Raw genomic sequence first — 12,717 nt, forward strand, 5'->3', positions numbered from 1 at the left:
CTGCGGTGATTTTAAAGTCTCTCTTGTTTCTGGAAAGCAATACTGGCAATTCATCATCTGTAACAGAAACTGGCATAGGCAAGAAGGTAGGAATACGCATAATGACAGCTCGGCAATATTTGGTTGCGTTCCAACACTGAGAAAGATAGCAGTTAGTTCCAGAGCAGTTGAGTGTCGTGCTATTAAAAACATTAGTTAATAGGAACATAAAAGGAGGGTAGACACACACAGGAGTGGAATACAATGTTATAGTATTGTTACAAGCTATCTTGCTGACCTGGGAAGGGCCTGTGCCAGTATAGTCTGAAGTGCGATACCAATAACAGGTCTTAAATGAACCCCCTTTCAGAGCAAACAAAGGTTGAAGATTAGTATATCCTGCTTGGGAGGTAAATAGGAACCAATTATCAAAAGGATTTATACGTAGAGAACTAAGGCGAAAGCCAGAGTAGACAAGGTTTTTGATAAAATCATTCACAGATTGTTGGTATGTAAAGTTTGGGGTGAAATAAAATCCATGTTGAATAGGAGCTGCTTTTTTAGCATGTTGACAACCTGTCCAAATGGGAGGACTAGAAAATTTGGGATCACAAGGAGGGAAAATGCGAGGTGTACGAAATCCAGTAGATGGCAATTTCAGTCACTTTGGAATTAATCCTTCAAGAAAGACAACTTGCCCTGAAGTAGTAATCTTACTTGTCCCTGTAACTTCACCATGGGTTATAGTCATACTTTCTTGGAAATCAATCCCTTCAGTAGACTGTCTTAAAAATAACCCTTGCACTTCACGCTGTAATTGAATGCAAGGCCTAAGAGAAGTGTCATTAACAAATTTGTTATTGGTAGAGATATCAAAGCAAAGGGTGCCTGGCAGAGAAAGGGTAGAAAAATTATAAGGTTCTTCCTTGGGATCCATGATGACAGTTGGCAATCCAGTCCTAGGTCCTGTAGAAAACAAAGGTGGGAGGGTAGAGGAGGTGTTAGTTAGCGGTAAAGGATATGGCCAAGCTTTAACTATTGCCCACAGGTCTCGAGTCTTCACCGGTGTCAATGTCATCATTAATAGGGCGCTTATCAGCACGATGTTCTTCATCGTTGTTTTGATGCACCAGTCTAGTCAACCTTTCAGGTATCCAGATCGGTGTTTGCTGCTCCTGTGGGAAAACACAAACAGACCCTCGGACCCACTGAAGAACTGGATCTGGGCCTTTCCATGTTCCTGTGAGAATATCTTTCCATTTTACCCATACTTGAGTACTTGTGGGATTAGCATGCCTTTCTGCAGCCATATGTCCATTCTTATCCACATTTAAAAAATTTAAAATAAAAAGTACTAGATTTAGTTTATCTTTAGGTGCTCTAAAGTCAGCACCTATTCCCCCTTTTTGTTTTATTAAACAATTTTTTAACGTTAAATGAGTGCGTTCCACTACACCTTGTCCTTGAGGATTATAAGGAATTCCTGTGATGAGTTGTATATTAAAAGTTTGTGTAAATTGTAAGAAACTTTTGGATGTGTAAGCCGGCCCATTATCAGTTTTAATGATTTTTGGGACGCCCCAGGCTGCAAATGCTTGTAAACAATGTTGTACAACATCTTTAACTTTTTCTCCAGTGTGAGCAGAGGCCATGATCACCCCTGAAGCGGTGTCTACTGAAACATGAATATACTTAAGGTTTCCAAATTCTAAGAAATGAGTAACATCCATTTGCCAAATATGATTAGGTAATAGTCCCTTTGGATTTACTCCAACAGACTGTACTGGCAATAGAGGAGCACAATGTTGACATGTTTTAACAATTTGTCTAGCAACATCTTTAGAAATATTGAATTTTCTTTTAAGGGTGGTGGAATTAACATGAAATTGGGTATGGAACATTTTAGCCTGTTCTAACATAGTAAAAGCAAAAACAGTTTTTGTTGTCTTATCAGCTTTAGCATTAGCTCTGGCAAGTGGGCCAGGCAGCCCAGAATGAGCTCTAATATGTCCTATATAAAAGGGATACTTGCGGTCCAAGATTAAGGCACGTAAAGTACGAAAATAAGGAGCAACAGCGGACCCATCAGGGATATAAGGAACAGTCTCCAAACAAGGCACTGACTGTACTATATAATGACTGTCAGATAATAGATTAAAAGGCTGTTTTATCATAATGTTAAAAGCTAAAACTACTGCAGCAAGTTCTACTACTTGGGCAGATGAAGGAGGAAGAATTATAGTTTCTGTTTTATTTCCAATTATTACAGCTCCAACTCCATTTTTTGAACCATCAGTAAAGACCGTTTGGCAATTTAGCAAAGGCTGTGCTCTGGTAATTTTAGGGAATATAACAGGAGTGTTTTTACAAAATTGTATCCAAGGATGTTTAGGATAATGATTATCAAAAGTTGCTGTAGTTGAACAGTGTAAAACAGCCCAATCGTCATCATGTTGAACTAACCACTGTATTTGAAGTTTGGTATAGGGGACAATAACAATCTTAGGGTGGCTTCCAAATACTGTAACACAGGCTTCCAACCCCTTATATATCAACTGAGCTGTGGCTTTTGGAAATGTCTGTAACTGTTTTGTAGGCGATGCCGGGAGATTAATACTTTGTAAAGGTCCTCCTTGCCATATAATTCCATATGGACTATGTTGTTCTGGAATAATGATTAACATTAGAGGCTGGGATGGATCACATCTTTCTGTGTGATTTAATTGTAATCTTTGTTCTATCAAATTAAGAGCTCTTTGTCCTTCTGGAGTAAGGGTCCTAGGAGAACAAAGATCAGGGTCTCCTTTAAGTATGTCAAATAAAGGTTTTAATTCCCCTGTGGTAATTTTTAAATATGGCCTAATCCAATTTATATCTCCAAGAAGTTTTTGAAAGTCATTTAAAGTTTTAAGTTCACTAGTTCTAATAGTTAATTTTAGTGGCTTTACCATAGTAGCCGTAAGTTTAGTGCCCAGATATTCTTGAGTTTCTCCCATCTGTAACTTTTCTGGAGAAATGTTTAAACCATATTGTTGTAGAGTAGATACTAAGAATTGCAATGCCTTTTCTAAAAATTGCTTCTCTTGATGACAAATTAAAATATCTTCCATATAGTGATAAATCATTAGCTCAGGAAAAGCCTCCCTAGTAGGTTTTAAGGCTTTGTCTACATATATCTGACATAAAGTGGGACTATTAGTCATGCCTTGAGGCAGTACAGTCCATTCAAATCTTTGATCTGGCTGAGCATGATTGAGAGAAGGTAAAGTAAAAGCAAATCGCCAACAATCCTTTGCATGTAATGGAATCGAGAAAAAACAATCCTTTAAATCTAGGATAATGGTAGGCCAATTTTTTGGTAAGGCTGTAACTAAAGGCAAACCACATTGAATGGGGCCCATGGGGAACATTTGTGCATTAATGGCTCTTAAGTCGTGTAACAATCTCCACTTGCCAGACTTCTTTTTTATAACAAAAATTGGTGTATTCCATGGAGAAGTAGAAGATTGTAGATGTCCTGTTTGTACTTGTTCTTGAACCAGTTTATGAGCCGCTTGTAACTTTTCTGTAGTTAAGGGCCACTGTGGAATCCATTGCGGCTTATCATCTTTCCAAACTATTGGAATAGGTGTAACAACAGTGGCCCCTACATAAAACCCATCCCTTTGAAATCATTTTTTGGAGGAGGAAGAGGGGTGGGTTGTGAAGACCCTTGTTGTTCTTTCCCTAATCCTAGGCCTTCTGTATACTTCATTTTCCTCATCATCTCTGTCACAGGTCCTGAAATATTTGTTGTTAATTTAGCATTCATCTGAGTTAAGACATCTCTTCCCCATAGGGAAATAGGTATTTTACAGATATATGGTTGAAAAACCCCTGAATGGCCTTCATTATCCCTCCAGGACAGCGAAGCAGCACTCTGATTAGGTGATTGAGCCACACCCAAACCTTGTAGGTTTTGATTAGCTGTAACTACAGGCCAACCTTTGGGCCAAACTGCTTCACTTATTATACTTTTATCAGCTCCTGTATCCAATAATCCTATAAAAGGTTTATGTCCTATTGTTAACTGCATAATGGGTCTATCCTGAAGGTCCATAGTAAAATTAGCCCAGGGTCCGCCTGTAGACCCGAATCCTTTATCTCCTCTTGTTGTCTCCTTACTAGGCCATAAGGAATGCTGGCTAGGCAAAATTAACATTTGTGCTATTCTGTCTCCTGGAGAAATGACTGTAATCCCTTTGGGTGAAGAAACCATAGCCCTAACTTGTCCTTGAAAGTCTGGATCAATTACTCCTGGGTGGACTATAAGACCTCTTAGAGTAGAAGAACTTCTGCCTAGGAGCAACCCTACTGAGTCTGTGGGAATATTGCCATTCCAGTCTGTGTCTAATATTTGTACACCCATCTCGGGCGTTAATACGAGTCTGGAGGTGGCACAGATGTCCAGTCCTGCGCTCCCTGAGGTGGCCCTTCTGGGACCTGCATGGACTGTACCTTCTGATCTGATGGTGGATAAGTCCACCTGGGTTTGGTTGGTAAAGACATTGCCACCCCGTACATTTGGTTTGGGCCCCGAGGTGCTGGGCCCAGTCTCCCGTTTTTTGAATTCCCCCAATTATTAGGTGGCAATGGATTTCCATCAATGTCAGCAACAGATCTACAATCACTCGCCCAATGGTTCCCTTTTCTACATCGGGGGCATAATTGAGGTTTAGAAGGCTTAGGTCCCCCCATATTTCCTGAGGATGATGTAGTTAGCGTTCTCCCAAATACTCTTTGAGGACACTGTTTTCTAACGTGTCCCTCTTGTCCACATTGAAAGCATCCTTTGGAGCGAGCTTGCATGGCTTGAGCAAATGCTGCAGCCATAACCTGTCCCTGAATCACTGGCTCTGTTATCTCTCTGCAGATTTTAATATAGGCAGAAAGATCCTTATTTTTCCATGGCCTTATAGCTTCTCTACAGAATCTGTTTGCATTTTCAAAAGCCAATTGTTTTATTAAAGGCATAGCTTGGTCTGCATCCCCAAACATCCTACCCGCTACCTGCATAAGTCTGTCTACAAAGTCTGCATAGGGCTCATTAGGTCCTTGTACTATTTTTGATAATTGACCTTGTAAATCCCCAGGGCCACGCAGTGTCTTCCAAGCTCTGGTAGCGGCTGTAGCTATCTGTTGATAAACTGCCCCTGGATACTGACTCTGCATCTGATTCCCACTGAACTGACCAGTACCCGTTAGCATTTCTAGATTCCATTGTGGATTACCAGCAGCAGCATTTCTGCGTGCAGTTTCCTGGCAAAAATCCTGATTTTGAACCTTCCATTCGATATATTGCCCTCCACTCAAAACTGCTCTTGCCAAATTGCTCCAATCATCAGGAGTAAGAAAGAGGGTAGACATAGATTCTACAATAGATACTGTAAATGCTGCTTGTGGTCCATAAGTACTAACTGCTTCTTTAAGCTGTTTTACCAATTTAAAATCCAAAGGCTGGTGAAACCTTTGTTGAATTGATCTTCCATAACAGGGTAAAACCCTCTTTCAATCCCATAGATTTCTTTCCATTTTTTTATTTTACACTCTGAACAAGAACATTCCTTACTATGACTTGAGTTAAAGGGCGGAGGCCATCCATAAGGTGGCGCTGAAGGAGCACAAGTCACTTTCTGAGTTACTTCCTCATTTACTTCGAAGTGCGCCACAGGCTTTACTTTCTCTTTGTGTCCTGTCTGCGGTTTCGTTAGCACTTCCTCCTTCTTTTTCCACTGCGCCATTGCATATTTTTGTAAGCTCAATTCCTTTAAAGCCTCTTGTAACGCCTTTTCTTTGTCTTCTAACTGTTGCCCTATGCTCTCCAATTCCCTTAATGCCTGTTGACTAATTGAACCAGCTTGGGAACACTTTGTTTCTTCACTAATTTTATTTAACTCCATCTCTGAGAGTCCCTCTTCGCTCTCATCAGAATCTGACTGAGCGCTAACAGAGCCCTTTTGTGACTCTTCTTTTACCTTTTCTAACACTTCCTCTCCCTGCGCAACTGCCTTTTGTAATGCCTCCTGAGGGGAGCGCAAGCAAGTTCTGACCAAAGACCAAACCGCTAACGTCCCCGGGAGTGTGACCGGACAACGCTTTAAATCTTCCCCCAGGTGTTCCCACTGTGGGATAGTTAGCAATCCTTCCTCCAGAAACCAAGGTGAAATCTCCTCTACCTGCTTTAAAAATGCCCGGGCAGTTTTTGTCTTTAAGGAAGTGCCGTTAGCTTTAAGAATTTCTTTCAAGGGACCTTCCATTAGATATCTAGCAACCTCGTTCCCCATTTTTTGAGGAAACTTTCACCTCTCGTTCCTAGGAACTTTATCGCAATCACAATATTCTCGTCTCTAGGAAACTTCCCTGTCCACTGACAGATCTGGGTGCACACTTTCACGGATCATTGCTCACCTCACTCACCTCTCCGCGGCACGTAAGATTCCCGGGTTTCGGCGCCACCTGTCGCTCTCGCCAGCAAGAACGACCCGGAGACGTGATGGGTGGCAAACTTCTTTATTAACAGCAGATTCTTCTTCCTCTTTTTGGGAAGTTATTGTCACTTATATAGGTTATATCAACTAATTAGAATATTCATGATATGTGGGGAAAAGATAGACGTATATGGGTATAACTTGAAGCACCTAAGAATCACGCAAGAATCATGCAGAGGCCCTGACCAATTACTGAGACTTCCTCAAGGTGAAATTAGTTGTATACGTGCAGAATAGCAGTTTTTCAACTGCACTGGCAGCTTGCCAGGCGCCATCTTGGCCAGGCTCCACCTAGGGCCAGGGGTCCGTACGCAACCCCGACACTCTCATTTCTTCTTCTAACAGCAAATCTCTATTGTTCTATCTTTCACTCTTCCTTTGATTCCTTACTTCTGCCTTCTCTCCTCCTCCCTCATAATCATTACACACTCTAGTACTTCTGATTTTTCCCAGTGCACCATTTAAAAATGTAAACAGTTTTGCAAACTTGCTCTTTTTATTATAGGCATGGGTGGTCATAAAATTTCTGTTTCTTGTGATACTAAACACTGTAGACATGATAGGAGGAAATAGGTGGTTTAATGCTGTAAATTGTTTGCTTGGTTGTTGTTATTATTTGTTTCCTCCTAAACAGTAGTGTACTGGAAACCTTGGGGGACAGTACAAGTCCACAGGATAGAAAATCTGTTGCCTCATATCCATAACTACTAGATGGGTAGATGCACAAAATACATAAGAAAGTAAGGGAACAAGTCACCCCGAGCAAAACAACACACTCTAATAATAGGAATGTCAGAACAGGATATTAGTATGTACATAGTTAACGTTATCTGCAAAGTAAAGGATGATGTGAGAGAGCAAACACAGATAGCAAAAGATTACTTTAGTAAAGAGATAAAGATTCTGGGGAAAAAACAAACAAAAATAATGGAACCAATACAGCAAACTAAAAATTTAATAGAAAGCATCACCAACAGATTAGGCCAATTGGATGACAAAACCTCAGCCAACTAAGACAAAATATATAATCTTCAAAATAGAGGTGACCATGAGGAGATAGTAAAAAAACATGAACATAGAATCCAAGAATTAAGGGATAACAAGAAAAGACCAAATTTAAGATTTGTCAGGATAGATGAAGGCATGGAGATACAAACCAAAGGAATGCACAGTCTTTTCAATGCAATAGTACCACAAAATTCCCCAATGCTAAAGAATGAAAGGGAGAATCAAATACAAGAGGCTTAAAGGAACCCAAATGTGCAAAATTATAACAGACCCACATCAGGGCACATTGTAATGCAAATGCCTATAATATAGAAAAAGGACAATATTGTAAAGGCTGTGAGATGAAAAAATCAGATTACATATAGGGGGAAACTAATGTGTATCTTAGTTGATTTCTCAACCCAGACCCTGAAAGTTAGCCTGTTGAGGAACAGCAGATACCAAAAATCTATGCCAATAAATTAGAAAATCCAGAGGAAGTGGCCAAACTTCTGGTCACACATGACCTTCCAAAACTGATCCTCAGTGTATATTTAAGAAAGAAGAACAGAGTTGAGGTATTTCAAATGAACCATTGTAAAAATTCTTCCAAGGAATATCTATGGCTCCATAGGATCATTGCTGAGTTTTACCAGATCTTTAAAATTTTTGGTTTAATATTTTTAATTGTCAATGGATTCTTAAAATTCTATTCATTTATATGTGGTGCTGTTAAACTGAAGACCTCCCATGTACCAGGCAAGCCATCTATAAGGGACCACAACTCCAGCCCATTAGCAGATGATTAAAGAGGTTCCAAAAACAATGCTTCTGAAATGCCCCCATGCATTTGAAAGGCAGGGACTTTTAAAACATATTCTGTTGGGCCAGAGTAAACCTGTATATTTACCCAAACTGATGAGACACAACAGAAAAAGCAAAAGTAAACTAAGCACTCATATTCAGCATGAAGGAGGCAATCCAGTCATTGTCAGGAGCTTCCCTGGAACTGGAAGGCACCACATCCTAGACACAGAAAGAGAAGGTTCCAGTGTTTCCTCTCATATGTGGAAACTGAAGGAAAGAAGATGATCCACAAGTAGAGGGGGGATGACTTGGGGACTGGGAAGGGAGCATCTGGAGTGAGAGATGGTGATTGGAAAGAAAGGGGAGGGGAAATGGGTAGAAGGATGGATGAACAGGAGAAAACACTGACATGTGCATGGTTGGGAATATCAGGCTGAATTCCTTTAGTTTGTTCACATTTACACTTTTAAATTGCCCATAGTAAAAAATGACCAGTTTCCAAATGACTCCTCCACCTTCCCATAGAACTCAGAATGGTGGAGTATGTTCCCTCTGAAATTTGAATCTTTTCACAGTCAATAAAATGTTGAATGATTTCTCAATGCAAACACACACTATTTAAATTAAACAACCCTTATGCAAAGACCTAAACCTCCATTATTTTCTGTTTCTCTTCTACTCTTTCCCCAACAATGATGTGTAGTACATGTTGGAAAAGGAATCCCACCTGAGGTCCAGCTGTCCTCCACTGCTCTGTCACCAGGTTTTCAGGCAGGTGGCTCCTGAACAAACAGCTCAGGAACAGAGGCAGCTTCCTGGATTCCAGAAGAAAGGGAGGGAGGGATATTAGATACTGCCCTGTGCCCATGTGATCCAATTCCTCACCTGAGGCCACTCCGCTAATCCCTGTGGAAATTCCTCTTTAAAAAATGACTCACACATTTGCATCACCTGACTCTAATACATGTACCTCATTTGCAAGACCTTGTGTCCTACATAAATGCTACTTTCCAAGATGTCTGTGCCAATGTTTCTAAGCTAAGCCTTGGTTAGATGCAGGTTCACAAAATCAACACTTTAAATGGGTTTTAGGTATTTAGTAGATTAGAAATGCAAGATGACATGAGATGATATTGATTTCTAAGAATTTGGTTTACAATGGTCTGCAGGATTATTTTTATACCCCTATACTTAGAGATGCATTTGTTAAAATAAATGCCTTTGGGGGATTCAAGTGTTTGTAAGAAACACATTATTATGAGATGAATGGTATGATTTCAGTTTTTTCTTAAAATGTTCAGGGGGTTATCTTCCACTCCAGAGTTTAGAATGAACAATTCATGACTTGAAAACGATGATTTTGGATACTGAGTGATGGACTCCTCACATGGACTTTATTTTCTAGTTTTGTTAAAGACTCAAACACAGAAAGGAATAAATCATTGGTGTTATACTGAGAAATTAGTTTGCAATTATTACTTTGGGATCCACCTCTGGTTTCATTTTGATTCCATAAGTCAATACTTGTTCCTCACCCTCAGGCAAGAGGTGGGGTCCATGCATTCCTCCAGTGCCCGCCACCAGCTGCAGACAATGGAGGCCATAATCCAGTCATTCTTAAAAGTCAATCTCTACTTGTCATTTGGCTGACCAAATGCCCTAAAGGTAAATCCCTCAACAAGGGTTTACTTCATTTTAGAACTCAGCATCTGTGATCCTTTATTATACAATAGCTGAAGAGGAGGCTCAGTCTCCAGTTGTGGTGAAGGAAAAAGCAGAAACCTGGGCATAAATTAACCTCCCCTAGTTGGAATCAGCTGGGACTTGGTTGGCCAATTGCTCCAGCTTCCCTTGTGAGAACTCAACTGATGCTTAACAGCAAATAGGATGAGGTCAATTTGACCAGCTTGATCTTAAACAAGTAGCAAAACAGTTAAAAACCAAACCACAGCTTTCCTGGACATTTCAAAGAAGAAACAATACTTAACTGTAACTTAAGAGGAACACTTATATTAGCACCTAAGGAAAAGTAAGACTGGAGGCTACAAAAGAGAGATTTGTAGGCAATAGTGCCTAATAACTAACAAGAGAAACTGCCAGAGTGAGAAACTTTTAGTCAGTGTAAGAACTACAGATCTTCTTATCCTCCTACACAGACAGGCCTAATCAGTGTTTGTATGATCATTTAGCCTAAGTAACAAAATAAAGGAATCTCTGCTGAACCAGAGGTTGTACCAATAAAAGGATATTTTACAAAAGTCACATGACATTAAACAGATTATATTTTATTGGGACATTTTTGACATTAAAAAGTAAATGTTGGCACTGCGCATACGGGGAGATGGCGGGCCAGCGTCCTGACCGCCGCGGGTCACCCTCCTCCCCTCGTGCCAGCGGCGGGAGCTCACGGGCTGGTGGGCCTGCGGCGGGCGGGGCGGCTGGGCCAGGCGGCGCCCCTCAGCAAGCCGCGGGCCCGCTCCGAGCCCGGCACCAAGAAGCCGGCACATCGGGGGTGGCGCTCCAGCCCGCGGGAGCGAAGGGCGCGGGCCGCCCGCTTGGCAGCATGAGTCAGCAGCGGCTGGCCAGGAGACTGCCCAGCCTTCTCGTGGACCCGACGGAGGACACGGTGCGCCCCCGCTGCCGCGACCCCATCAACGTGGAGAGCCTGCTGCCATCGAAAATAAGAATTAATTTAGAAGATAATGTACAATATGTGTCCATGAGAAAGGATCTGATCTTAACAATTTTGGAGCAGTGCCCCAACAAAAGAAGCTGCAAGAGGAACTTTCAGACTTATCAGCAATGGAAGATGCTTTGGATGAGTTAATCAAGGATTGTGCTCAGCTGTTATTTGAATTAGCAGATGATAAAGAAAATGAAAGACTGGCATATGTGACATATCAAGATATTCATAGCATTCAAGCCTTTCATGAACAGATTGTTATTGCAGTTAAAGCTCCAGAGGAAACCAGGTTGGATGTTCCAGCTCCCAAAGAAGACTCTATCACGGTACACATAAGGAGCACCAGAGGACCCATTGATGTGTATTTGTGTGAAGTAGAGCAGAACCATTCAAATGGCAAAACATTAGACAGGGTAGGGACCTCTTCATCTAAAAGCAAGCATCCAGAACACCCAGAGAAAGGAGAAAATCCTCCTCAGCAAAGTGAAGATGTGCTTGAAGTGAACAACTGATAGCATTTGAGGATTGATGGATTAAAATTCTTTTCCTTTTCATTTTGGAACCTCCTGTGTGGATGAATTATGGACTAATTTGAATTTCAGAGCAATAAGTCATCCAGGAAGTGCTCTCATTATCAGTCAGTAGCAGCATTGAGGCCAGTAGTGTCTTCCAGTAGCTCCCCAATTAGATTACTGGGTAATTACGGTTCCTGCATTCAAAAACAACTTTTTTAATGATTGTTCACTGCATTTTGTCAGTGAAATAGACATTTCGCCTCCTAAAATAACTTCATCACAAAGAGTATCACGAAACAGATGGTCAGGTCTGGCACAGACAATTCTTCGTGGACTCTGCCTTCCTTAAAGATCATGTGATATATCACAAAAATAATTGCCTTACACTGGTTCACGTTTGCAGTTAAGTTTTGTACATTGGCTAGGTGTACACACAGATCTAAATGTGATGTTTTTGTATATATCTGTATAATGTTTAGATTACTTATGAAATATGTCTAAGTGACACTTTTCACCCTTGTATAGCCAAAATAATGTATATATGAAAAGTGACAGACAGATGCTCTAATTTCCTTGGAACCTATAACTTTTTAGAATACTCTGGATGAGGGTTAGAGGAGAGTTTTCCAAACTTCTACATGTAGAAGTATCACAGTGTGCTATACATTTAAGTTCATAATACTAATTCATGTATTTTAATGTGGTTCCTAGCACTAAAATTGGAGTCAGATGCTTCTTGATGTTGAGCTGCCTACAGAGTTATTGTTTCCCAGCAGATTGGTGGCATGCCCCAGATCCTTGGGGAAAAGTATAGAAATGCCATCGTGGAGTAGCCTAATTCACCAAGACATGAATTCAGTCATGCGAAATTGGAAACTGTGTTAAGCTTTTTGTGAGCAGATTTTGTAATATGTGTCTGTGTGCAGCCTTCCTCCTCAGTCGGAGGGGTTTTACTTACCATGAGTTGTACCCTGCCCTCTCTCCAGCTCTAGTCCCCCCTTCCCAAGACCTAGCAATTTCTACCTCAGTGGGTAAGTCATTTACCACTCTGTGCCTCAGTTTACTCAGTAGTGTACCATTAGACTGTGACGCCTTGAGGGACTTTGTCATGATCATTGTTATATCCCAGCACCGAGCACCGTTCCTGGCCCACTGGGAGTGCTCAGTGAGGGTCGGACGGATCAGCGAGTGCATGACTGCAGAAGGAGACTGATAAAAC

General features: G+C 41.0%; 1 protein-coding gene across 1 annotated transcript; it reads left to right on the top strand.

Annotated features, from left to right (window-relative positions):
* The first annotated feature begins 10,899 nt into the window (after nucleotides 1–10,899).
* On the top strand, nucleotides 10,900–11,561 carry LOC124983590 (transcription factor E2F6-like). The gene has a single exon (XM_047550978.1). The coding sequence runs from the start codon at nucleotides 11,103–11,105 to the stop codon at nucleotides 11,493–11,495; it is 393 nt and encodes a 130-aa protein (XP_047406934.1). The 5' UTR covers nucleotides 10,900–11,102; the 3' UTR covers nucleotides 11,496–11,561.
* The last annotated feature ends 1,156 nt before the right edge of the window (nucleotides 11,562–12,717 follow it).

The sequence above is a fragment of the Sciurus carolinensis genome, chromosome 4 (assembly GCF_902686445.1).
Source record: "Sciurus carolinensis chromosome 4, mSciCar1.2, whole genome shotgun sequence".
In the NCBI taxonomy this organism is placed as follows: Eukaryota; Metazoa; Chordata; class Mammalia; order Rodentia; family Sciuridae; genus Sciurus; species Sciurus carolinensis.